General features: G+C 45.3%; 3 protein-coding genes across 11 annotated transcripts; 2 read left to right on the top strand and 1 right to left on the bottom strand.

Moving 5' to 3' along the window:
- On the top strand, positions 1-4,503 carry LOC127035909 (torsin-1A-like). The gene is made up of 5 exons (XM_050926171.1): positions 1-387; positions 1,875-2,143; positions 2,954-3,129; positions 3,783-3,910; positions 4,204-4,503. The coding sequence occupies exons 1-5, from the start codon at positions 201-203 to the stop codon at positions 4,446-4,448; spliced, it is 1,005 nt and encodes a 334-aa protein (XP_050782128.1). The 5' UTR covers positions 1-200; the 3' UTR covers positions 4,449-4,503.
- LOC127035907 (torsin-1A-like) lies at positions 3,044-25,534 on the bottom strand. 7 transcript variants are annotated; one of them, XR_007769959.1, is made up of 6 exons: positions 25,288-25,534; positions 24,008-24,273; positions 22,076-22,251; positions 21,859-21,986; positions 7,059-7,122; positions 3,108-3,124 (listed from the first exon to the last, which is right to left on the bottom strand). XR_007769959.1 is itself a non-coding variant. In XM_050926165.1 (5 exons), the coding sequence occupies exons 1-5, from the start codon at positions 25,490-25,492 to the stop codon at positions 3,087-3,089; spliced, it is 813 nt and encodes a 270-aa protein (XP_050782122.1). In that variant the 5' UTR covers positions 25,493-25,534; the 3' UTR covers positions 3,044-3,086. The 7 variants fall into 7 exon arrangements, 5 of the variants coding, with proteins under 5 accessions (XP_050782122.1, XP_050782123.1, XP_050782121.1 ...); XR_007769958.1 differs by lacking the exon at positions 3,108-3,124 and adding an exon at positions 4,181-4,268; XM_050926165.1 differs by lacking the exon at positions 7,059-7,122 and having other exon boundaries at positions 3,044-3,124.
- TOR1B (torsin family 1 member B) lies at positions 7,845-22,082 on the top strand. Of its 3 annotated transcripts, none has more exons than XM_050926167.1 (5): positions 7,847-8,093; positions 8,974-9,239; positions 10,137-10,312; positions 11,004-11,131; positions 13,277-15,507. In XM_050926167.1, the coding sequence occupies exons 1-5, from the start codon at positions 7,913-7,915 to the stop codon at positions 13,528-13,530; spliced, it is 1,005 nt and encodes a 334-aa protein (XP_050782124.1). In that variant the 5' UTR covers positions 7,847-7,912; the 3' UTR covers positions 13,531-15,507. The 3 variants fall into 3 exon arrangements, with proteins under 3 accessions (XP_050782126.1, XP_050782124.1, XP_050782125.1); XM_050926168.1 differs by lacking the exon at positions 13,277-15,507 and adding an exon at positions 21,976-22,082 and having other exon boundaries at positions 7,882-8,093; XM_050926169.1 differs by lacking the exons at positions 11,004-11,131; positions 13,277-15,507 and adding an exon at positions 21,976-22,062 and having other exon boundaries at positions 7,845-8,093.
- Positions 25,535-26,549: the final 1,015 nt, after the last annotated feature.

Genomic DNA, 26,549 nt, shown 5'->3' with positions numbered 1-26,549 from the left:
CTTTGCCTTTAGGCTAACACCAAATATAATAATGTGATGATGACTCAATTATTGTTATTGCTTCAGTGGCTTATCCACGCTAATGGGAACTAGCCTCCAGCTCTCAGAACATCCTGAGATTGCAGAAACACATCGGGAAGTCATGTTCTGGTGCTTTCCCTTTTGCTTTCACCGAGCCAGGCTGGCATTCAGCTCCTGCCATGAAGCTTCTGAACGTGGCTGGATTCTTCGCTCTGGTGCCCACTTTGGTGTCAGCTCTGGAGCCCATCACTACCTCACTTGCTTTCTGCGGGGCAGCTGTCATGTGGCAGCTCTTCTCCCCCGCCTCCTGGCTTAAGTGCCGCTTCCTGGAGTGCTGCAATATGAAGGACACCTTGGACATCCCAGGTAATAGCAGCAGCAAGCGATGACGCGGGCGGAGGAATCCAAGGGCCCTGCTGACCTCAGGAATGCGATTGCATTCTGGGTGAAGGGATTCTAACTGGGGAAGTGCAGGCTGCCTTTTCAGGCAGCGGTTCTGATGGGAAAAGTCAGCTTTCCTTCCCACCAGGGCAGGGCTCAACCTGGCAGAGACTGGCCAGGGAATGGACCTGACTGCATGCCTTGGCCATGCCCCTCCTCCCATTCCATGGGTCTTCGCTGGCAGAGAAGAGGTTGCAGATGCCTCATGTCACAACTGCTTTTCCTTTGATGGACGTTTCCCTTGCCAGGAATCCCCTGCTTTATGCTGGCATAATTCAGGAGTGAATTTAAGGCCATGAGCTAATTAATCCTCCCAATGCCCCTGCTTCCAGTTGTGCGCTCAGATACCGCACAACCAGGAGTGGCAAAAACTTCCTAAAAGTGTGTGTGTGGGGGGCAGCCGTGCCACCCCTTTCCCCTGATGCCCTGTACCTTCCCCCAAGGCCCCAGTCCCACACTGCCTCTCCCCCCAAGACCCCATTCCCTGCTTGTTCCTCTCCAGGGCCATGGGCCCCTCTGTGCAGAACCCAACATCACTGGTGAGAATGTTGGATGCACGAGTCAGGTCTGGGGGTGGGATTACAACTCAGAACTGCTAGGTTCAGAGTCCCAGGCTTTCTCCACTAGCCCGCCCTGCCTCTGAGCCCTGCCACCTCTGTCTGTGAAGCAAGCAGCCGCCCCAAAGAGGAAGTTGGGCAGCAGTTCTCGCCCTGCATTCAAGGCATTAGTGCTGAGAAATGGAAACCGAGATGATCATTAAATGGCCTGTTGGAAACTTTCCATAACCCATGAGCCTGGCAGCCTAGGAAATCCCCTTGTGTTTTCAGCACCAGTAACACCAGGCCTTTAATTAACCCTTTCCCTGAAAGACTATGCTGCAGATTCTGAGCCAGATCCTTTGTTGGTGAAAACTAGCACAGCTCCATTTACTTCAAGGTACACAGATTTCCTCCAGCCCTCCGCCTATAGGCAGTGTTCCTTGAAGTGCTTCTTGCCACTGAAATGTCAGCTCTTCTTTGAGAATGGGGGGGAGCAAGGGAGACATGTCTTACCTCATCTATTAGGTACCTTACATGTCACCAAAGGTGGTTAAAGAGGATCCAGGAATTTCAACAAACACGTCCCCCCAGAACCACAGGATCACATCCCAGGCCCATGTATGAGGCACCAGCTACAGTGATAGACATATTGGGAGTCTCCAGGTATCCCGTGCAAGCTGCTTAGCTCCCATGAACAGCCGCTGAGGGCCAGATACAGGGAGCAGCTCAGTGCCTACAGCTCATGTTACACAGGGAAATGGCTCCATGATAATGTTAACTGGGAATGTTCTCCCCATCTGCGGCTCAACAGTAGCATGGGGAGGGAGGGTCAATGAAGTGCTTCCTGACGCTGACCTCCCACCATGCCTCCAGCTCTGCAGATGGCTTTGGAACAGAAAGTCTTTGGTCAGCACCTCGCCACCCAGGTGGTTCTGAAAGCACTGAGCACGCACTCCAGACACAAACAGCCCAGGAAGCCCCTGGTGATGTCCTTCCATGGCTGGACCGGCACTGGCAAGACCTTTGTCAGCAAGATCATTGCACAGAACCTGTACCAGCGTCAAGAAGCAAGGAGGAGGTTCGTCCATCAGTATGACGCAGTCTTGCATTTCCCACACGCTGAACATATAAAGCAGTATAAGGTACTTCGTTTGTGACTCTACTCTCCTAATGAGATGGATAGGTCAGGAATCCTGCATGCAGATCACATATGGGGCTGCGTGTGAATAACACTGCCCAGAGAATTTCAGCACCTCTGCTGCCCATCATGGGCATAACCAGACAGTGCAGAGGGGAGTGGAAAATGATACAAAGTTCACCAAACTTGTTGAACCTCTCCAAACACTTGGGTTGTTTCAATGTTTGAAGTGAGGTCCAAGCCAGTTCTTGCTTTAGCCACAGAGTTTGCCCCAAATTTATTACTGTAGGTCCTACATAAACACTGGACTTTTTAATTTGTCACTAGATTATAACATTTAGGAAGTAGGTCAAATTTGAGACCTATTCTATCTGACTGTATCCTTTCAGCGAACTATAGCTCAAGGAATCTACAGGCCTCATGTACAGAGACACAGAATTTACCACAGCACATCAGATTATTGGTCCATCCTTTTCAGTATTTCTGACCCCACCCCCCCAGCCCTATTGAACCAAAGCTCCCATTGACTTTAATGAGTTTAGGATTAGACCTTCCGGCAATGGTTAAACCGAATGTCTCATGGAAGTCAATATCCAGACAAATACTTCACCGACACACAAGGACATACTGCTCCCACTGAAGTCAATGTGAGACTCTAACACGTGAGATTTGATTACCTTTACATATCACTAGCATTACATTAATAGTCCCTCCAAGATAGAGCACCGGTGTAATCCCCCATGAAAAAATAATCCAGCTCCAATCTTGATTTCCAGCTCCCCCTGCTCACCGACCATCTTGCCCGTCCCCACAGGAGCAGCTGCAAAATTGGATTCGAGGGAATGTCAGCGTCTGTCCGAGGTCGCTTTTCATTTTCTCTGAAATGGACCAGATGCCGCATGGTCTGATCGACTCCATCATGCCGTACCTCAGTCATCGCGAGGCTATCAATGGCGTCTACTACGGCAAGGCCATCTTCCTCTTCCTGAAGTAAGGAAATCCAATGGTTAGTGAGTAACTGTGACCCAACAGAGTCAGCAAGGGCAAAGGGAGAAGCAGGTGCTAATAGGCTTTCATCAGGCTACAGTTTGATGGCACAGGTTCGGGTACCTTGCTGTACATGCTCTCCTTGGTCACCGAGAAAAGACTGTCCATATGTGGTAACTGAACCTGTCCAACCCTCGTGTCAGTCAGAAGAACTTATACATCTACAATTATACAGAGTAACAGGATCTCCTTCCTTCAGAACTGTACAAATGTTGCCATTAGCAACTCCTCCGGTACCTCCTCTTTCTCCAACACCTTCTTATATATTTTTCCTAATGCTTTGATAGCACTTGTCCCACTGGCTTTTATCAACTCAACTTTATATTGTCTATTCCTGCAGCTTTCCCATTTGTAACTGCTTCACTGTTCTTTCCATTTCTTCTTCTGATGGATACATATAGAAAGATAAATATTGAGAGTTCATAATATTGAACAGAATTCATAAGATATGCATAGATTCCCCAAGTCATACCCATCCACTGAGGGCTCCTTCCATGCACGGATCTAGGGGGTACAATCTGGCCCTTTGCATTGTTCCTGAGATAATACCTTGCTGAGGGTCATTCTGATGATCCAGTTCATTTCTCTCCTAACAGTAATGCAGGAGGGGATAAGATAACAGAGGTGGCGCTCGATCACTGGAGGAGGCAGAAGGGAAGAGAAGAAATTCCCCTGACGGACCTGCAGTCTATACTATCTGCCGAGATTTTCAATAACAGGAACAGTGAGTACTTCTGAGCTCGTGAGGTCCATGAGATCCCATGTGTATTGTCCAGCCCCAGTTCTCTGTGGAATGACCCGTGCACTACTGGTACACAGCACTATATCCCTGCAACATAATTATTTTAAAGAACTCAACTGTAAACCTCCCCACATAGGTCAAATAGTGTTTGTAGAGTGCTTTCAGATCCCCAGATAGCAGGCTTTGTAGAAGAACAAAACATTGTGGTGACATGTGCTCATTCCAGCTATGCATGGACAGACATCTTTCTCTCTCTTCTCTCCCCCACACCCCAGGTGGTTTTTGGAATAGCAAGCTGATCCAGAAGAACCTGGTGGATTATTTCATCCCTTTCTTGCCCCTGGAATATAAACATGTGAAAGAGTGCATCCAAGAGGAGTTGCGCTACCAAGGCCACCAAGAAGATGAAGACCTCATCATAAAGATTGCCTTAGCAATGTCCGACTATCCCACAGAAGATAGAATCTACTCTAGCAAAGGTTGCAAAACTGTGGCTTCAAAGGTGAACCTGGCTACATAGAAAGGCCAAGTGCTCAAGGACAAGGAGGAAAAGAAAACAAGTCTCTTTCTCCTTCTCCCACCAGTATCTTCTCAGACTATAAGCTTGTTGGGGCAGGGAACTTCCCTTTAATATACCTAAAGACTGTGGCACACTGGGACTGGAGAGAGAAGATAACTTCCTCATCTCAACATGATACAGTACATCCTTTCCCTACCTTCAAAACATGCTGCTGTAAGTAAAACAACATTAATATGGTATTTATTCTTAATTATGATAGGGAAAATAAAATCCCCTCCACAACAGGGGCTTTTCTGTTATTCCCCTTCACAACAGGGATTTTTCAGTTGTCAAGATTTTACAGGCCAAGCCCTTGGCTGTACTAACCCTAACTTTCCTAAAACTTGTTTACACAGATACACTGTCTGGAAAAGTACTAGCTGAGGACAGGGGGGGCCCTAGGGGAGTCATTGCAGCTTTGTGGGTTATATTGTAGAAATAAGTTGCTTGCTTAAGGTAACCACAAGCTAGGGTCACAGAACATTTAGGCCCACATGACCACCTAACAAGAAAAACAGGATAGTTATGACAGAGTGCTACTGAATTTGCAATAGCTGAACCATATAAGGAAATTATCAATTGTGTGTTGCTATGGCTTGCAGAATTAGCAATGTAAGTGCCAAATAAGGATGTATTGAATGTATTGCTGAGCGACGCTTTGTGGTTTTAAGCTTTAAAAGCTTAGTGAAATTTGTAATAGGTAGAGCAGCCAACCCTCTGCGTAGGCGAACGCTGTCTCTCCCTGTGTGCACACTTGTAATCAATAAAAGAGCCTTGGGCTGTCTGATCCAAATTCAACGGTGTGGTCGATTTTCCACAACAATTATCTCTCTGGAATCTTGACAAACCTCCCCTATTGAGACCAGAAGGCGGCAGCACAGAGCAGGCAGGGCAGATATGCCAGCCTTGTTTTTCCGGGGATATGAACAAAGGAAAAACAAAAGCAACAGAAGAAAAGGGACCCAATATACAGAACTACTGACTCAGGTTTGCTTGCCCACTTAATTCCTCACCAGTCTCTATTAATGATGAAGGTGTGAAGCTTTCGATTTTAACAGCAAATCTAGAAAACTCTGGTTATGGACAGAGGTTTGACAGAGAAAAGGCCAGAGGTGCTATAGTTTAGAATGATGCTCTAAAAAGCATGGAGCCAAAATAAGCCCCCCCACACTTCTAAGCTTTTAAAAATCTTCCCTACCATTTTATTAAAATATTTTTAAGGATCCTGTCAAGGAAATTCTTGGGGCAGGATAACAGAGGGGAAGATGATGAGTTTATTGGTATCTGCCGAAACACCCATCAGCTTAGATCTTTAAATGTACATGCACCAATTACACAGTGTTTCTTTCCTGCAATTCACTCAGATGGCAAACCTCTACCCCAATATAACACAAATTCGGATATAACACGGTAAAGCAGCGCTCCGGGGGGGCGGGGCTGCGCACTCTGGTGGATCAAAGCAAGTTCGATATAATGCGGTTTCATCTATAATACGGTAAGATTTTTTGGCTCCCGAGGACAGCGTCATATCGAGGTAGAAGTGTATAATGAAGATATATTAGTCTATTATGCTTTTGGTGCAAGTCAGTTTCACTTTCTAACCTCTCCTTGCAATGTTTTGGTTGCAAACACCCTAGGGAAATGTTTGAATCCAAACAATAAACCCTTTTTTATAGTGAGTCAAACACATTATGAAAGGTTTCTGTCAGTGTCAGGTTTTGAAAAACTACTTTTTACACCACCTACATTTTTGCCCTGGATTAACACTTGATCATTTTACTTTGACAAACCACCAACAAATAAAGTATTTTTAGCACAAGAAATATGAATCTGATGGAACTGAAAAGAAGGCAAGACAAAAAAGCAAACACCGAGGTTACTTAAAGACTTGTCTGCCAAGAGGAAATATACAGTTGAAAAATGCAGAAGCCACTTCATTTGGACAGTTTCACACCCATTAAAACTTGCAGAAATAAAACGGACGAAGCAAAAAATACCAAATGAAACTTACTTAGTAAAGGGGAGGAAATGGAAAGCCTGTTTATAATCTCTCACCCTTTCACACTCCATTGATTTAAATGGAGTTAATTCTGACTTACGCCAGTGTGAATTTCCAATTAAACCATAGGGAGTCTTTTAGCTGATTTCAGTGGGACTTGGATCTAGCTAAATGAGATCAGAATGAGCCCCAGAAATCTTAAACATACACCAAAGGTGACTGGGGCTAGAGATCTGTGCACAACAGTGACTCAACTTCACTTCTGCTGAAATCCTCATCCATGCTTCCATCTTCACTCATCTTGTCTATTATAACTCTCTTTTCTATTGTCTTCCAAACCGTCACTTCACCAGTAGCTACTTGCTTTCTTAAATGTACAAAGGAACATAATGATGTCACCCCCATCCTCAAACAACTATACATGCAACGGCTGGAATTTTAAAATGCCATTTTCCTTCAGGCTCTTTTCTCTTGGTGGTTGTAGGATTTAGTGCTATTTTGGCAGTCCCTTGTGTATTTACCCCAGTTGGCTCACTGTTTACTCTCTTTTGTAATAGTCTGCAATGATTTACCTCTCCCATTTGCGGGGGCTGGCACAGGGCACTCTGCTGCTGCTGCAGACGTGTAGCTTTCAAACTGTAATGGTAAACAAACAAGAGAGAAGCACTGTTCAGACAGGTTCAAACTATTCCAATGCATGATGAGGAAAGGCATCAGCACTGACATTTTACATGCAAAGGAAGGTATCTTCTGGACTGTGATAGACACAATGCAGGAGAAGGCCTGTGAGATCAGAGAAAGGGTGCGAGTCTGCCACCATGGGAACCTTTGCGGGAAAATGGGATTGTGATGATGACATTTTACTCTTACATCATCACGTTGCATCATGGGAAGAAAACATTCTTGCAGACAAGCTTTTCAGCTGGTCTCTTGCTCTCGGAGGTGATGCTGTATCACAACAGATTGTGACACCAGCACCCCCAGAGCCAGAAAACAGGTTGTAACACACACACACACACACACACACACACACACACACACACACACAATGGGAAACATCCAGGTTAAACTAGGCCCCTGAATGGAGCCAGAAGCCGGCACAAGCCTCTCCCAGTCTTGAACTGAGCAGACCATGTGTCCCTATCCATCCCTCCCTTCCAAGCAGCGGCCCGCATCCGCCCCTCACAAAGATGGCCGGAGGAAGCCTGTGCTTGCGGGGCGGAAATAGCTGACGTCGGAACTCTCCGTCCCACGCTTTTCAAGCAAAGGGAATCTAACTCCCGCCCTCACAAAGATGGCGGCACAGTGCTGCGCGTGGCGGAAGTGTGCATGAAGCGCAGGGGCCGTCGGGAGTTGTAGTTTCTACCGGGCCCTGGCGGCAAGCCGCTGCCTCCCTCGCGGACTGGGCCGGTCAGCTGCAGCCGCCATGCAGCTGCTGCCGGGGCTGCTCTGGCTCCTGGTGCCGGGCTCGGCTGCGCTGGAGCCCATCAGCCTGAGCATCGTCATCGGGGCGGCCTCGGTGCTCACCGGCTACCTCTCCTACCCCAGCTTCTACTGCGGCTTCGTGGAGTGCTGCCCCGGGGAGGCGGACCGGCCCAATACCACCGGTACTGGGGCGGGGCTGGCCCGGCCCGGCCCGGCCCAACGGAACCGGGATCGAACCCGGGCGGACTGGGCTGGTGCTGCCGAGGGCACTGGCTCCAGGCTGGAACTGGGGGGCAGGGGGCACGAGGGGCCACCCAGTGTAACGGGGAGAGCGGGACCAAGCCTTGGGGGACCAGCAGCTGCAGGCTGGCCCGGTGGAGGGGCCATGGGAGAAGGGAGAGCTGCTTGGGACAGACCCTGGGTTTCAAGGGGAAGGAGCATGGGTTAGTGGAAAGAGCGGAGAGCTGGGGTTGGCACCCTGGGGTGCTGCTCCCAGCCCTGCTACTGATTGGCAATGTGACCTTGAGAAAAGCACTCGCCTTCTCTGCCTGAAGTTTCCCCATCTGTGAAATGGGGCTGATACTTCAGGTACCTCAGCTGGACATTCTGGGAGCCACATTCATTAGTGTCAAGGATCAGAGGGGTAGCCGTGTTAGTCTGGATCTGTAAAAGCAGCAGAGTCCTGTAGCACCTTCTAGACTAACAGACGTATAGGAGCATGAGCTATCGTGGGTGAATACATCATGCATCCGATGAAGTGGGTATTCACCCACGAAAGCTCATGCTCCAATACGTCTGTTAGTCTAGAAGGTGCCACAGACTCTTTGCTACATTCATTAATGTTCTTAAAACACTTTGAGATCCTTGGTGTAAGTGCAAATCAATATCGGGCTCTGTTTCCCTAGCACAGTTACCGAGGCTCCTCTAATGTTTCCCAGTGTGGGATAAAGATCACCTAGAGAGAGAAATGGGATTCATGGTACCATTCAATTTGCAAGCCATTTTTGGAAACCCTTGTTCTTCTAAAATGACCTTCTTTCTTTTTCTCCTTGGATTCTTCAGCACTGAGGGAGGATCTGGATAATAAACTCTTTGGACAGCACCTTGCCAAAGATGTGATCCTGAAAGCAGTGACAGGATTCAGAAACAACCCAAATCCCAAAAAGCCACTCACTCTCTCCCTCCATGGCTGGGGAGGCACGGGTAAAAACTTTGTTAGCCAGTTCATCGCAAAGAGCATTCACAAAGCGGGACAGAAAAGCAAATTTGTTCATCTCTTTATAGCCACGCTACACTTCCCACATGAACATCAGATTACACTGTATAAGGTAAGAGAGCAAATTTTAACTTCCCCTTGGTGAAATCAGTAAATATTAATCTTTAAAACTCCACACCATGAAATTAGATTGTTCTTGGTATACAAATCCATAGGTGTCTCAAATAACAACCTTGTATCCAGCCGTTTCTGTGTATTTTCAGACATTCACTGAATCGAAATATCCCCCTGCAGTGCTAGAAACTGGAACACAACAGCACTGAGTTAAATGCTAAGAAATGGAAAGTGAAAGAGTGAAATCTCTTTACTCCTGCTTTTGAGTGTTCCTCAAAGGATTAAAAGTTACTTCCTCTCCTTCCTTCCCCTGAGGCTACCCTTCAGGTTTCTTTTTACAGCGTTCACTGTTGTGAAATGTCCTCCGCTCTAGCTAAATGAGGTGACTGTAAGGAGCAGTAATTTCAGAGGCTTATAAGTGACTGATGCTAATCACCTTGTTTATTCCCTGCAATTTTCGTGAAAAGGATAGTCACAGACTGAAGGTTACATACCCCAAGCATCTTTACATGTTTACAACTGAACATTTCAGGAATCAATTTTTGGTGGTGGTGGTGGTTGTTTTTTATTATTATTAGTCAAGTAGATGGTAGAAGAAATTTCTTCTTTTCCCCTGTATGGTCTCTTCTCTCTCCCATTTGAGCCCTGCTCTTCATGCTTTGACTGTTCAACTGAGGATGGAAATAATGTGCTTTATGGTGACTCTCATAAAATAACTGGAATAGGATTCACATTCTAGCAGCATGTGAAGGTAGTGGGCATATTCCTCCCTTCAAGAAGCTGGATATAATCAGAGCATTTGAAGGATCATTACTCACACCCCCTCCCAGGTGTTTTTTGAGCTCTCTACCAGTGGGACCTAGTTTTTTTAATGTGCATTTCTCGTTTGTTCCAGGATCAATTGCAAATGTGGATTCGGGGTAACGTGAGCGCCTGTGCCAGGTCCGTGTTCATATTTGATGAAATGGATAAATTGCACCCTGGCCTCATTGATGCCATCAAGCCATTCTTAGACTATTATGAGCAGATTGATGGGGTGTCCTACCGGAGAGCCATCTTTATCTTTCTCAGGTTTGTGGTCTGTCTACTGTGGCAAATCCAGGCTCACCCGGACCTTCGCTGTCACTGTGGTTTGTGTCTTGGCCACTCAGAGCTTCCAAGCATCAGCAGGGATAGAACCCAGATTCTTCTGTGAAAAAGCATGTGCTATCTGAGCTAAAGAAGAAGGTCCATTAGCTGTCTGCATTGCAGGGACTATGGTACAGTTGAGCAATTTTGCCTCCATCCAGCAAAGGACTGTAGCACATAACACCTTAAAGTGGGCCGATCTGGTAGTCTCATCTGGTAATAGCACGCTGCTATACAGCAGATGGGAGATCAGATCCTAAATCTGTCCCTCATTCCATGCACTGGGAGCATTGCACTGGTATCATACTTCACTACGGGGTGGTGTGGAGAGACCACTATGCATCACTCAGAGGGCCCACCACATGTGCTGAGCTGATGATTTCTTTTGAGAGGGAGCTACGTGACCATTTCTTCTGAGCAAGAGGTATTGTGGCTCAGAAATAACGCTGTAGAGACAAGGTGGAATTTAGTCCTGAGTGACTTAGACGTTGGTTTAAGGGTTTTTATTCTGGTGACATGGTTGCTGTGCAGACAGACATTAGAACAGACAAGTGTTAAATGTAATCCTGCTAGAGAAGAGCTGCTGGACTCTTTCTATCTTGGGTCTGTACTAAACTCTTTCTCTTATGAACAGTAATGCAGGTGGGGATTTAATTAATAAAGTGGCTCTGGACTTCTGGAGGAGTGGAAAAGACAGGAAGCAGATTCAGCTGAAAGACCTGGAGCCTGTGCTATCTGTAGCAGTCTTCAATAATAAGAATAGTGAGTTACTTTCCCAATGAGTTGGAGGTTCTTTTACTTCATAAACACAGAAAATCCTCGCTCGGTGTGTGCTGCTCCAGCTTGCCTCTTTAACTCATGTAAGATTGTTGTGCACACACCCACTCACTTAGGCCCAGATACCACTAGGCACTGAGCACAACAAATCATTGATTTCACTGGGTGCTTGGCAAATTTCAGGAGGCACCCTGCAGCTCTCAGGATTGGGTCCTCACCCAACAGAATGTTTGTTTCAGAGAGAAATTATGCCCAATGTTTCTGGGGCTGGGAGACTCTAATGCGCTAACCGTTCACCTTTGCGGATTGACCTGAGTTTATAACCTAACTTAAGTCCCAGCAAAAATGATGTTAGATGATCCCAGCCTAGTTCTTAGAAGACAGCTGCCTACCTGATAGCTAGGGCACTATCAAATTCATGGTTCATTTTGGTCAATTTCATGGTCCTGGGATTTAAAAAATCATAAATTTCATGATTTCAGCTATTTAAATCTGAAATGTTACAGTGTTGTAGTTTAGGGGCTCCTGACTCAAAAAGGAGTTGTGGGAGGGGAGGTTGTAAAGTTATCGGGGTAGGAGGGAGGATTTGTGGTACTGCTACCCTTCTGTGCTGCTGCTCACAATGGTGCTGCTTTCAGAGCTGAGCTGCTGGAGAGCAGTGGTTGCTGGCCGGGAGCCCAGCTCTGGCGACAGAACCGCCGCCAGCAGCAGGGCAGAAGGAAGGGTGGCCTGGTGTGGTATTGTCACTCTTACTTCTGTGCGGCTGCCTGCAGAGCTGGGCCCTCTGTCAGCAGCCGTCACTCTCGGGCCGCCCAGCTGTGAAAGCAGCAGCGCAGAAGTAAGGGTGGCATGTTATGGTATTGCCATCCTTGCTTCTGTGCTGCTGCTGGTGGGGCGCTGGGTGCCCAGCCAACAGCCGCCACACTCTGGCTGCCCAGCTGTGAAGGCAGCACAGAAGTAAGGGTGGCAATACCACAACCCCCCTAAAATAACCTTGCGACCCCCTGCAACTCCCGTTTGGGTCAGGGCCCCTAATTTAAGAAACACTGGTCTTCCTTGTGAAATGTGTATAGTATAGGGCAGCAGTTCTCAAACTGGGGGTTGGGACCCCAAAGTGGGTCACAGCCCTGTTTTAATGTGGTCGCCGGGACTGGCTTAGACTTCCTGGGGTCAAAGCCTGAGCCCCTCCAACTGGGCATTGGGGCTCAGATTACAGGCCCCTTGCCTGGGACTGAGGCCCTCGGGCTTGACTTTGCCCCTTCCCCCTTCAGGGGGTGGGGCTCGGATGGGCTCAGTCTTCAGTCCCCCCTCCTGGGGTCATGTAGTAATTTTTGTTCTCCGAAGGGGGTCACGGTACAATGAAGTCTGAGAATTCCGGTATAGGGTAAAAGCACACAAAAGACCAGATTTCACAGGCTGTGATGTGTTTTTCTGTGGCTGTGAATTTGGTAGGGCCCCACAGATAGCTTAGTAAAATCAAAGACCTCTGCACAGGGGATGAGCTGCAACTGGACCAGCAGAGGGCGCTGCAGATCAGGAATGGATTGCACTGACAGAACGGTGCATAGAAGATTGCTGCTTTACGCTTGGTAACAAATATTAATCAAAGTCTAAGCCCTCGTCCAGACTAACCCGCGGCATCGGCGGGTTAAAATCGATTGCTCGGGGATCGATATATCGCGTCTAGTCTGGACGCGGTGTATCGATCCCCGAGCGCGCTTACATCGATTCCGGAACTCCATCAATCCGAACGGAGTTCCGGAATCGACGCGGAGAGCCGCGGACATCGATGGCGCCCCGTCCAGACTGGTGAGTATCTCGATTTTAGAAATTCGACTTCAGCTACGTTATTCCCGTAGCTGAAGTTGCGTATCTAAAATCGATTTTAATTCCTAGTCTGGACGTGGCCTTAATCTTAGATAATGTCCCTAGTGGTGTAAGACCGAAGTGCAGTGCACAGGCCTTTCATGTTTGGAAGTGTTGGGGGCTGTTCATCTGTCATTTAGTAAAATCACCTACCTAGAAAACAAGGACCAAGCATTTATTGACAATGGAGGACAGAGCTATCATTAAGATATTACATTTTTTCTCCCTGACCATTTAAGCAACTTCCTGTCTGATGTTTTCTAGGTGGCTTGTGGCACAGCAGCCTGATAGACAAAAACCTCATTGATTACTTTGTCCCCTTCCTGCCCCTGGAGTACAAGCATCTTAAGATGTGCATCAGGGCAGAAATCGAGGCTGGTGGCAAGAAAATCAACGAGGCGATCGTCGACGAGGTGGCCAAGGAGATGACATTCTTCCCAAAAGATGAGAAAATCTACTCCGATAAAGGCTGCAAGCTTGTGCAGCAGAAGCTGTTGTATTACTGGGAGAGGTTATGAGCAATATGGAACTGAGGTGGAACAAGGAATGCGATCCCCTTTCCTCGCTGAAGCACTTTTAATGGCATTTTGAAGTCTTGTCTCTTTGCACTTTTAATATTTTGGGACATGTCAGGGATCCTAGGAATGAGTGATTTTTCTTTTATTTTTTTAAACCCCAGTGCTCTTCCTTAAACGGGCAGTACCCAAGTGTTGCCTTTTTAATCTGGGATAGTCTCTAGAAATCTTTGAGCACAGCATTCATCACTGGATCCAGCCTTCACTACATTGTGTTTTAACAGCTGAGATTGTTAAAAATTCCATCCTCTCCCTCCAACCCTCTCTTCTAGACAACTGGAGTAAAACGAAGGAATCCTTCCTTTTGGCCACAGTCCCTTCCTAGTATATGGAAATCAATGGGCGCTTTGGCCTTGACTTCAGCTGGCACGTCCAGAGTCCATGATAATGGCAGCAAGGGTTGAGGCCTTGATGCTTTGCTAGTTCAAATGCCTCTGTGCTGGGAGGACTCCTTGTGCTCTGGAAAGGGGTGGTAGTGTTGTGCTCAGGTGGTCAGTTGTCCAGGGATGGAAGGGCAGGACCTTGGTTCATTTCTGACTCTAAGCTGTCTTCATGCCTCCTGCTCTGGTGATGTGGAACGTTAAGGTGAACTCAGAGAAATCTTGGGTTGGGGAGAAATTAGTTGCTTCCCTCCACAGTCTTTATCTAAAAGACTCTGTATTCTTTCCCCTCCTCATACGAAATTTGAATCAAAGAGTCCAAGTGGCTGTGGGCTTGGCTGCCAATGGGTATTTCTGTCCCTTTCAGTGGGGGGGAACCGTTCACGAGGCGTTTGACTGCTACAGCACCTCAGGCAAGTGTCTTGTCTTCCAGGGGAAAATATTCATGAGGGTTTGACTGTTACAACTTGTCAGGTCAGTATCTGTGCACAGTGGTGGGCATGAAATCCACAAGGTGTTACATTCCCTCCAAGCCACAGCCACATAATCCAGCAACATCCCCCCTTCCCCTCCCCAGACGCACCTCTTGCTTGAATGTTACGTGGGAGTAGAAATGATTTTGAATAGTCTATTTTTTATACTATTTTATACTGGATTGAAGTGGAAGTACAAAATCTTTTCCTACAGAACCAGGACGGGAAAGGGGGGGTGGGAAATATGGTCAAAGAACAACCTCTCCCCCCCCCAGCCTTATTTTTAGTAGTTTTTAATAACGTTGTAAAATTAATGAGAACCGGTATCTGGGATGGTCAGTGTGAAACATCGTGTTCCTAGCAGAAAGGTGAAATGGGAACCTGAAGGGTTAGGAAGCTGGGAGAGGATCAACCTTCACCCAGCGAGTAAGGGTGGAATTTTCATATTGCAGCTTACTCACCAAAGACTCAACTTTCTAACGCTTTCTCCCTCCTACTCTGCCCCAGACATGAGATGGAAGTGCCTTTACATACATGGAGGAGAGAAAGTTTAACTGAACTACATAGTATGTGCAGCATGATACCAGTGCAGCTAAGATTTATGGGAGGAAGTTGATTTTATTATGCAGTTGCTGAATTAACTCCCTCCTATTGACACTTGTTTTAAGACGGTGTGCAAAACTGCTTTATATTAGTGTCTCAGATCAAGCCTGTTTTTGTTCAAACTACCAGCAAGAAAGTTTTAAATGGTCAGGTGAACCTCTGAAATTGGAGTTAGTTACACTTTTTTTTATAACCCTGCATGCGGTTTTGTCATAACTGTGACAAACTGTTTACTCTGATGCAATCACTTGAAGTAAACATTAGCTCTTAACCTTCGGACATTGGACTGTTGCTTTGATGTGTGATGTTTTACCCTTATTGGTAACTCTTCCTCAAAAAGGTTCTAAACACTGCACCCACAAAGTCTGGTAGCTCTTCCAGCTCTGATGTTCTGAATGTAAAGTACTCATGCAGTTTTTAAAACTCTAAATGTCATAGCTGCAATAAATGTCTTTCATCCTTCAGCTGCCTTTTGACTTATTAAATAACTGCCAGCTGGTAGACACTACCATTCTACTGCTCAACCCCGAGGCAGTCATGCTGTGGTATCTCAGGTTCCTTCTGCTCGGGTTTGTTCAGATGAAGTCAGGCCATCTTTAAGTAACAGCTGACTTACCTGCTCCTTCCCAGGGTAAATAAGGGATCCTTGTAAGGATAAGCTAGACCTCCCTGTAGCTTTTTATTGAATTCAGCAGTTAATACAGCAGGGTGCTCCAGTTAAACCACAGCAATGCAATTGGCAAAAGTGCCATTCAGGAGTATAAAGGTGGAAGGCCTTCCTGGGGCAGAGAAGTAATGCTCTTTTCAGGTGATAGACCTGAGGTGGGAATTTAGCTGAAAGGGTTGCATGTTTACCTGTTTCCAGCAAGAGTGGCTGGAATTTTGCTCTTCTCACAGAAAGTCTTCAGCATTCCTGCCAGTTTTTTCTATGATGCAATTGTAGAAATGTAACTTGTCACATATCTTCTGCAGCATAGGATGTATTCAAGCAGGATCTTGGTCCTAACTCTGACCTGACCAGCTCAATTGATGTGTCCCAACAAGCAATTTTCCCCACTGCTACAGTGTAAGTACTGTGGTAGTACCTGCTGGAATTTAAACACCCTATCATCTAGACAGCAGGGTGGTTAAAATGCCAGCAGCCTAGTCTAAACATCCTATCATTAGTGGGAAATCAGGAAATTAGTGTTCTATGCAAGACAGGGCAAATGCTCTTTCCTCTCTTCCCCACAGTGCTCTCAGAGGGATAGAAATCTAACAGCATTAAGTGCTTTGAGTTCACTAATGGATGGAAGTGCAAAGTATTACTTGGCAGAGTTGCATAATGTTCTTCACTATTCAAAGTGAGCGGTTCAGGATATTGTGATATAAACGAAAGCAGGATTTCTTTAACAGAAACCACCATGGACAGCGATGGAAGTTTCTTACTTCCCCTCTCTAATTGCATCATGGCGCTATAAGCTTGTAGAATGTAATCCTCATAATTTATGTATTTTGGAAAAGCCAGCAAATAGTGACTGTTTGGAGCGCTACACCCTTATTCCAGCTGGTCTGCCCTGTGAGTTTCAAAAACTCAGGCTCCTGGTGGGTTTATGAAATCAGCAGGTTAAAAGGAACCTGTGAGGATGAGCTAACAGATTTAAGTTAAATTACATTATCCAAATGTAACAAGAACAAACAAGAAAGGCTTGAATCCTGCTGCTCCATTTCTCTACAGAGATCCGAAAAGCAGTACACACCAAGTGCTGCACTCTAACTGTCCCGTGTGGACACTGCTGGAATGAACTAAAAGATATCTACTTTGCATAAACATAGTCCTCTTCAAACAGGACTACATTAATGCAAACTAGGTACAGCATCCACAGCTGTTACAATGCAGCACCCTGGTCTACCCTGTGGCACAATGTAGACATAGCTAAGGCCATCATCACTTACTGTAACTAGTCACCCACATTAGCGATATCAATAAGTGGGCAGACAGAGGAAGTGGGGTCTTAATCTACTCTATCAGCTGGACAGATCCAGTCCATGTTTTAAGCACCTTTAGAATACTGTTGAGACTACAGCATGTGGAAGACTGTTCCTCTTACTAGGAGCCAGGAGCCTGGTTTGTAGTAGCATAGCATTAGAAAGTTCATGCACAATCCCAAGCAGTCTGCCCTAATTGCTTGCTTCATGATGCAAACCATAATGACTTAGCTAATCTTTTTTAGCAATGACTTAAGAACCAGGCCACTCTCCACTACCTAGCCCCAAAAAGCAAACGAACGTTTGTATTCAAGCACAGCAGAATGCCACTAACCAGATGGCAGAATAAGTGTGGTAAGATGGTAAATTACATACAAAGGTAACCATGAGGCAGTCCCTTCTATATATGCAAATAGCAGAGAGGTATCATATACAAATTTTACTGGTGAGAACTTTTATTAAGGGAATTATAAAAATCTTATTTTGCAATTGAGAGAGCTAGAAACTGGAGAGAAAAAAGTTATCAGTGTTGGCATTTATAAGTAAAACTGGCAGATGGGCTGCTGTAACTTCGGCATTACTGTAATTAAATATTTTCCTGGGTAGTGTTGAAGCCATCTTCATCCTCTTCCACATAGCACTGCCTTGTAAGGCTGGGATCAAAACTAAATCACACAAGAGCTTGAAAGAGGTGAAACGTTATCCAGACGGCTGCTTTCTGCATTTAGAAAAGTTTAAAACTAAAGAAAGTCTTACAGCAGCCATGTGGACTAAACAGGATAACAGATTCTGCCTTCCAATTACTCGGACTCTATGAAACAGCCCTTTTCTTCATTACTGCAAAGAAGGAAAAGGAAAGAGACCGAGTGTCACCGCTACACTTCACAGTAAACAGTCAAAGAAGGAACTAACTCCATTACAGGGACATAGTCAATGACTTGGCTGCAGTTCCTCTTCTTACTCCGCCTTGTTTCACATACTGACCTTCCCCTAATGCAGTTTGGCACCAGAAGGGACAGTTTACATGCCTGTTTTTATAAGAATAGCACTACATTACGCTAGGTAAAAACATACTCACTCCCGTACTTTGGTTCCATTACAGCTGGAAACACCAAGGCTGGTTATCTTCAAGAAAACAAACCTGCATATCCACCTTTCAGACAGTCTGGGAAATACCCCACCCACAACTCCTAGGAATGGTCTTACAGAATATTTTAATCAAGGCCTTTATATCTGCACCATCTGGAAACCATTTCTACAAATTAAAAGCTAATTAAAACTGCAGGTCTAATGTACATAGCTGTGTTCCATTGAACAGTTGTAGCAATCAATCCATGATATGAGCTAAATCATAGGCACTGTTAGACAATGCTCTGGAAGGGGTGACTGTTCCATGCACAGTTCTTTCCCAGCTTCTCAGCATAGGACTGATGTCTTTTGAGGATACGACTATTACAAGGCTCCCCCAGAATAAAAAGACACGTGTATTGCCACTTATTTACATCAGGCAATTAAATTACAATGTTTGGTTTTTTTTAAAAGTGCTTGACAAATGAAATGTTTCGGATTCTCCACTTTGTGATTAGGTTCATTTTTTCCTTTGCAGATCACAGCATCGTAAAACATTATAAGTCATAGTAAAAATCCAGCTTGGTGAACACAGTTTTGCATCCTTTATCAGAGTAGATTTTCTCCTCCTTGGGGAAGTAGGTCAACTCCTCAGCTACTTTGGTTACGATTTCTTCATCCACCATGTAGCCACGTGATTCAAGTTCAACCCTGACACACATTTTCACGTGTTTGTACTCCAGAGGCAGAAAGGGGACAAAATAATCAATGAGGTTTCTGTCGATCAGGCTGCTGTGCCAAAAGCCGCCTGCAAAAAACACTGTTGGTTAGTGCACCTTTTGTGGAGGTTGACAGCTAGTAGGGAAGGGGATATATTTATCACAACTTTCTGCTACCCACCCTAAAGTTGTTTACTCTGTTTTTAGTCTTACCACAATCACTTCTACTTTTATAAGGTCACACATTGCCACGGTATGAGAGTGGCTTCACTTTAAGCCAAGCAGGATGGATACAGAAATATCACATATTGGAGCTGTTGCTGCATGTCAAGGTTTCAAGGCTAGCAGCACCTCTGCCCTCTCTCCAGTCTCTGAGTACAGCCCCTCAGGTGTTAGGCTCTAAACCTTTACCTGTCCTGGGACAGAATCCTACAATTCTCCCACTTTTAGACTGGGTCCTGGCTACAGTATCTGGTGCATCAACCATGCTTTCCCTAACGCGTCCAACTGGGTTCAGGTACCTACGGTTCTTCCCTTCAGGAGCCCGTGACCAGCAGTAAATACACTGACCAGACACCCTTTTCAAACCAAAGTATTGTTTAATCTTAGCAGTAGAAATAAAGCATAACAAAGAGGATTTTCAAACAACAAAAGGATTGTGCACATGTTTATTTTACCTATGGCTTACCGTCTCCCTGTCTTGGAAGCCTCGGAAGGCCTTCCTGCTTTAGACCCTCCAGCAGGGTCTATGAGTGTTTCAGTTTATTCCCCACAAAAAAGTACCTCACCTCTCACCAGAGAGTCTTTTAAATTGTCATTTTGATTCCCAGGCTGGGCAAAACAAGCTCTGAAATTTGGCTAGAGCCAAGGAAGTAGGTTCTTCACAGTTAATATCTCAGGTATTTTCTCTTAGCCCCCTTCAAGTGTTTACGAGGGCATGTTTTTATTTCCCAATCGGCTGCTGTTAAACTAAACTAACACGCACAGAGTAGATATCCAAATATTTACCCAATGCAGCAGAGTGGGTAGAATTAAATCAAAGTGATTTAAAACTACTCAATTTTAATCACGATGTAAATCAGCAAGCAGGAAAACTTGATTAAATCATCAGTTTTAATGGAATTTTGCATTTGTACTTTAGTTACTTTCCTAAAGAAAGGTTGATTCTTATTGGTTGGTAACCATTAAAACAGGCTGGTTTCCAATTGAATAGAGCCTTTACATTCAATTTGGTGCTTTTGTTGGGGGTGGGGGAAGCTAAGAGGATGTGCTGTAACCTATACACAGGTAAGCAATTATATAGCTTCATTTATATTTATTCAGATTTTTAATTTTTGTATTTATTATGCCAGAAATGGTGAATGATACACTTATTTACTAGAAGTATTTTTGATTTGTGTCAAAAAGTTTACCAAAACATTTTCCATTTAAAACTGATTTCTTAAAGAAAATACTATCCGTGGTTAGTGAACTTAACTGTTTGTTTCACATCACCATCTCCTTCAGGATTTTAGAACTAAGTACATGTCATCTTCTGACACAGATTGGAAGAGGAAAACAAAGTTTTCTTGTTTTGTCAAATCCCATTGATCTCTTATTGTTGAATGAAATAGTCATTGAACTGACCTACTGGATAAAGTAAAAAAAAAACAAAAACCAACTCTCTGCATCTGCTGAAGGGGCTACTGCTGTCAAGAGCTGGTTTAGCACTTCAACAAACGCTAGTTTGGCCAGTGACTTCCACCAGTGCAGTGGTTTGCTTTTCTTTAAAATTTGGCAGCAACCATTTAAATTTTAATAGATTTAGTAAGTTTAGGCCTTAACATAGGTTGTCATAACCAGACATTTAATTTTAAAGAGGTTTATTTAAAAAAATTGTTAATACACCTCTACCTCAATATAACGCTGTCCTCAGGAACCAAAAAATCTTACCATGTTATGGGTAAAACCGTGTTATATCGAACTTGCTTTGATCCATTGGAGTGTGCAGCACACACCCCCGCATCTCCCCCCGGAGCACTACTTTACCGCGTTCTATCGGGTTGCGTTATATCAGGGTAGAGGTGTAATTTGAACAAAAAAGGTCTGATTTTATTTTTTTCTTAAACCATCTATTTATCCTTACTGTGTTGTAGACACAGTCAACTTCAAGAGCCAGGTCACCAACAATATTAATAAATTACAGAGCAGTCCCATGTCCTTCACGCTGGACCATTCCTCTCCACCTCAAATCAGCAACCAGACAGCATCAGTCTGAATACTTCATGACTGTACCATGGTACCTCCCTGCCTGAAAACTGTAGTTAGCACTGAGCTGCAACAGCTGCTGCCACACCAGTTCACATCAACTCTAGCCCTGCCACTTTTGTTTCTCTCTCTTGGTAAATAAACCTGTGTGCACTTTCACCATGGTAAAAGCAGTTCCTCTCTCTCTCCCCCTAAGGCTGCTCAAAACAACATCAACCAACAGATGCAAAACTCATCATTTGACACACCAGTCACTGAGTGCATTTCTTAGCTTGTCATCCTGTGGACTGCTCTGTTGGAGAGCTGCAATAGTGTGGGTCCATTGTTAGAAGGTTTATTTCTAAGCTATTGTTAAAAATAACTTTGTAACTATACAACTATGCCATTATAATTTAGGGAAACAGTAACTCAGGCTGGCAATCCATCCACCCTCAATTCTGAAGGGCAAGGAAGGATTAGGGTGTGGCATTTATCGTGCCGCCTCCAAATTATGAGCCAAAGAAATCGATCTACAGTCTTGGGAAGGGGAATGGCAACCTTCCTCATCAGAGATAGTAACTCAGTGCCACAGGCAGCAAAAAAGATGCATAAAATAATCCCACTTAAATTGCATATAGTCTGTTGAAAAGTCAAACTATATAAAGAGAAATATTATGGCAATCTCATGAGTACCACTGGGACTCTTGTAACTGAAACATTTGTTTCTTAGGTGTTCTCCAAAAGAGAGGCAGTTGGTGAATACCAGAAACAGCTGCAGAACCACTCATTCAAAGAGAAGGATTTTTAGCCACGGGAATAATCAATATTACTCACTATTCTTATTGTTGAAGACAGACAAAGACACTCCAGCTTCCAGGTCTTTGAGTTCCATGTCTTCCCTTTTCTTTCCACTTTTCCAGAAATCTAATGCCACCTCTGTTATCTTTTCAGCCCCCGCATTGCTGCGTGAAGGAAGGAAAAGGATTGCAGATGGATGTGTTTCAGAGCATTCAGTTGACAGTACTGCAAATATTTCACAGATGCTCCTTACCTGAGAAAGATGAAGATGGCTCGCCGATAGGACACTCCATCAAGCTGCTCGTAATAGTCCAAGAACGGTTTGATGGAATCAATGAGTCCTGCATGCATTTTATCCATTTCATCAAATATAAAGATTGACCTGCCACAGGCACTCACATTTCCCCGAATCCATGACTGCAACTGGTCCTATGTTACATAAAAATAAAGGAGAATGCAAATTTCATTTGCATCAATGTCACATTAAAGACACAGGAAATATGTAGACTTTAGATCACCATTTTCCATTCAAAAGCTATAACTTCAATTGTACACCTGTAATTATGTGAATTTCTCGATCAAAAACGGGTTAAAAGATCAACAGTAAATAATGATAAAAAGAACAGAAATGCATTCTAGTTGTTAAAATAACCTTAAAAACCCAGGTGAGTTACCAGAATCTGTCTGCCAGGTATCCATGAAAAGGACTATACTTCAAGCCAGTGAATTAACATTAATACAAAGCAGTAATCTGGCTTGTAGGACAAAGTGAAGCCCAGGGGCCAAACTATTTTCTCTGGTGCTAATACTCTGCAGTCATATAGCATATTCCATCTTTAGATCTCAAAACATTACCAAACTAATGAATGTTGCACAAATTTAGTCAGTGAGAGATTAAGTGACCTAGCCAAGGTCATATAATAAAATCACAGGAACAGCTAGGAATAGAACCTAGAATTATAACTCCTAGTCCCATGCTTTAACCACTAGTAAGTAATCTAACTGGAGGGGATTAAAAACCTTTCAAAAGTGCAGCTTTGTTCAGGAAGGGGGTTAACCTCATGTAAGTATTTTATTATATGGCACAGGGGTTAACCCACTGTTAAATGTTATGTTGAAGATTAGCAATGAGAAAGAAAAGGAACTGGGACAGTTGATTAAAAACCAACAATGAGTCTGCTGATCACCATCATTTTACCAGTCTCACTATTATTTGGTTCCTGCACATGGGTGAGGCAATGCAGGGAAAACTCCACTGCCTGTGCTATGGATGGAGAGGGCTTTAGTTTCTAGCACTGTCCACATGGTAAATTTCATAAGACGTTTTTCTTTGTAAGTGAACAAAGAGCATAAAGATCCTTTTCTCCCACTGCATTTAGGAAAGACTCAGCTGGGACAGGACAATAGAAAGCTTTACAAGGGGAAATATATAATCTAGAGAAAAAGTAGAATTCTCCATTTTAAAAGCTAATGTAAACATTGTTCCATTCCTTTAAATCTTCAACATGCACACATTTTGTGTTTACATGTTCAAAACACTGTACAAACATTCACTGATCAGCATAATACTCCTGCTAGGTAGTAAAGTTTCACCCTCATTTCGCAGGCAGCAGAAGAGACTCTCACACAACCCAGTGGCAGAATCAGGATTAAAATTCAGGAACACAAGCAATGGTATTTCTTGAAACTGTGCTGCCTCACATATCTACCTACCTAAGGTACTTATATAGCCCGTTACTGGGGTCTCTCAGCATTTCACAAGCTTTAACGTATTCATGCTCCCAACACCTCTGTGAGGGACAAAGTACTACTAGCCCCATTTTTCAATTGGGAAACTAAGGCAGGGAAAGAAAGTCACATGGCCAAAGTTACACAGGAAGCCTGTGGTGGGATACTTGGGTTCAGTTCTCTGCTCCAAGTCCCATGTTGATGCCCTACCTGTGCCCTTTCCCTCTGGATAGAAACATGAGAGGATGCATAAATAATTTTTTTTTTTTTAAGGGAAATTAGTCCCTAAATGTTGGGGTTTACACATTTGCACTTCAGACTCAGTATACATTGTATTTTACTGTTTCAGATAAAAAAGTCTTCACTTGCTAGTACTGCTGATACCATAACCTTTATAAACTAGCAAAAGAGATAACGCAACCAATCACTTATGATGAGGTCCAAAATGAACTCGTACCTTGTACTGGCCAACACTATGTGCATGGGGAAAATGCAAAGTGGACACAAACTGATGGACATAATTGCTGTTCAGGCCTCCTTCATAGATACTCTCTGCAATTATTTTACTGACGAAGTTTTTGCCAGTACCAGTCCATCCATGCAAGGAGAGGGTGAGAGGCTTTTTCGGGTTTGTATTGTTCAAGAAGCCACTCACAGCTTTCACAATCACCTTCTTCACGAGGTGCTGGCCAAATAGTTTCTTGTCCAAATCGTCCTGCAGTGCTGAATGAAGGAGAAACCAATCAGATAAGTAAAAAAGAAGGCGATAAGTTTTAGTGTTTCTAAGCTGCTTCAGAAGAGAGGACCCTTGATAACATTATCCAGGGGTGCCCAAACTTTGCTCATCCCAGGGCAGCTGCTGGGGAATCAAAGAGCTACCCTGATTAGAACAGAGCAACCATTTTTCTCTTGAATATATAGATATGACCAGTGGAGACTACAGACCCTAGCATGTGATGCTCTGGTTCCAGCTGCCAAACACTACCCCATGTTCCTGTGGAGAGAATCATACTACCAAGTCCCCCTTTTACTCCACCTCCTTCCATCTAGGAGCCACACATCCCTTTAAAAGAAGGCAGAGCCCAGTCCTCCCTAGAGCCCGCACCAACAGGCCCTTTCCTCTAGCGACAGCCTCCCTGTATCTCCTTAGCATCCTACCTCTAATCGCCTCTCCCTGCCCCTCACCACCTTCCTCTGCCTGCTGCCCCATATCGCTCTCCCCAGCGACCCTGCCCTGCATTCTGAGTTTGGGGATTCAATGGTTTTTTGTCAGATCTTTCCAGGCTTGCAGTTTCCCACGGCTCTCCACGGGCTGCTACATGAGTTTTTAAATGAATTATTAGTATGACTATTGACTAACCACAGAGGGCTTCATTTTAAGTTTCTATAGAGGCAGAGAGGACACGTGTATAACCTGGCTGTCTGTGTCTGTGGCTAGTTTTGTAATCTTTGCCAGATGATGGAATGGTATTTTGGTGGGCACATGGATGATGGATTAGCTCCCTCCCTCCATCAAGGTCTGTCCCTTCAGAACCTGCCTTGGAAGTTCTGATGAAAAGGACGTTGGATAGGGCAAGATTGAAGTTTTGTATTTATCATTTGCATCTTCCTAGGGGCCCCCCCCCATCCTTCCCCAGGTTAAATAGCCCCCAAGCTCAACCCCACCCTATAGGGACAACTCTCAAGCCCTCCCCAACCCCGCACTTACCCCACAAGTGCCAGCCCCGCCCGCCGTACCTGCTCCCGCCCGGGCCCCCTCCCGCTGGAGGCAGCACTCCCTGAAGTAGCAGTAGAGGCGGGGATAGGAGATGAGGCCGGTGAGCGCTGAGGCGGCGCCAGCCAGCGCCAGCCCGAGGCTGATGGGCTCCACCGTCTGCACCGGGCTCAGCAGCAGCAACACAAGGCCCAGGGCAGCCCCCAGCGGCCCCCGCAGCAGCTTCATTCCCCCTCCGCCAGGCCACCACAGCCCCGAGCCTGCCAGCCACCACCCCCACCCGGCACCGGCACTTCCGCATCCGGCCTGACCGCTTCCGGCACCGCCATCTTGGTTGTGGGCAGAGGCCTTGGCCCGGGGGCGCGAGGCGGCGGCGACTATTTTGGAAACAGAAGCGTTAACTGTCACGTGACCTAAAATGGTCCCGCCCCTTTGACGCTCTGCGGCAGGTCACGTGTCGCGACATGCGGTCCAGCGTGCAATGTCAGCTCGTCATCATGACGTGGCGTCCGGACCCAGCTGCGTTGATACGGCCGCAGCGGGTGGTGGGGTGGGCTCTGGGGGCGCGGACAGGCCAGGTTGTGCCGACGCGGCACCGGGCTGGGCCCCATGTCGCCCCGTGAGACAAACCGGCACCAGCTGCTCTTGGGACACGGGCACGTGGCCACGGAGCCCCAGCTGGAGGGGCATTGAACCAGCTGTTCACAACCCCCCTCCATGTTCTGTTAGTCCAGGGGCCGGCAACCTATGGCTCGGGTGCCAAAGGCGGCACTCAGCCTGCCCGGGTCCTGGCGGCTCTGCATTTTGATTTAATTTTAAATGAAGCTTCTGAAACATTTAAAAAACCTTATTTACTTTACATACACCAATAGTTGTTCTATAGCATAGATTTATAGAGACCTACGAACGTTAAAAGGTATGACTGGCACGCGAAACCTTAAATGCGAGTGAATAAATGACGACTCAGCACACCGCTTCTGAAAGGTTGCTGACCCCTGTGTGAGAGCTTTTTTGTGAGGCGCCTAGTTCGTTCTGTGCGGTGTAACAGGTAGAAGCAGGGGTGGAAGGAGGGCAAGGATGTTATATAAACCCTTTAACACCCAGCCCCATTGAAAAGAGTAATTAGTAAATAATGCTTTTGGTCTGTCAGAGTCACTGCTGCTTGAGAATAGCCCATTGACAGGTGCTCATGCTAAAAAATGAATACAATATTGGCACTGCTTTCAGCAAGACCGATTCATTGTACTTCCTATTATGAACAGTCATGTCAATTTGTATAAAATGT

The sequence above is a fragment of the Gopherus flavomarginatus genome, chromosome 17, assembly GCF_025201925.1.
Source record: "Gopherus flavomarginatus isolate rGopFla2 chromosome 17, rGopFla2.mat.asm, whole genome shotgun sequence".
Taxonomy (NCBI): Eukaryota; Metazoa; Chordata; order Testudines; family Testudinidae; genus Gopherus; species Gopherus flavomarginatus.
Note: the sequence above shows the minus strand (reverse complement) of the source record. Positions and strands in the feature narration are given on the sequence as shown.

Excerpts from the sequence above, each read along its gene's own strand:
- LOC127035909 (XM_050926171.1), top strand. The coding sequence starts at position 201 with ATGAAGCTTCTGAACGTGGCTGGATTCTTCGCTCTGGTGCCCACTTTG. Across the intron at positions 2,144-2,953 it reads AACATATAAAGCAGTATAAG|GAGCAGCTGCAAAATTGGAT; the intron begins GTACTTCGTTTG and ends CCGTCCCCACAG. Across the intron at positions 3,130-3,782 it reads GCCATCTTCCTCTTCCTGAA|TAATGCAGGAGGGGATAAGA; the intron begins GTAAGGAAATCC and ends CTCTCCTAACAG.
- TOR1B (XM_050926167.1), top strand. The coding sequence starts at position 7,913 with ATGCAGCTGCTGCCGGGGCTGCTCTGGCTCCTGGTGCCGGGCTCGGCT. Across the intron at positions 9,240-10,136 it reads ATCAGATTACACTGTATAAG|GATCAATTGCAAATGTGGAT; the intron begins GTAAGAGAGCAA and ends CGTTTGTTCCAG. Across the intron at positions 11,132-13,276 it reads AGTCTTCAATAATAAGAATA|GTGGCTTGTGGCACAGCAGC; the intron begins GTGAGTTACTTT and ends GATGTTTTCTAG.
- LOC127035907 (XM_050926162.1), bottom strand. The coding sequence starts at position 25,492 with ATGAAGCTGCTGCGGGGGCCGCTGGGGGCTGCCCTGGGCCTTGTGTTG. Across the intron at positions 22,252-24,007 it reads ATAGTGTTGGCCAGTACAAG|GACCAGTTGCAGTCATGGAT; the intron begins GTACGAGTTCAT and ends TATGTAACATAG. Across the intron at positions 18,888-21,858 it reads TGTCTTCAACAATAAGAATA|GCGGCTTTTGGCACAGCAGC; the intron begins GTGAGTAATATT and ends TGTTTTTTGCAG.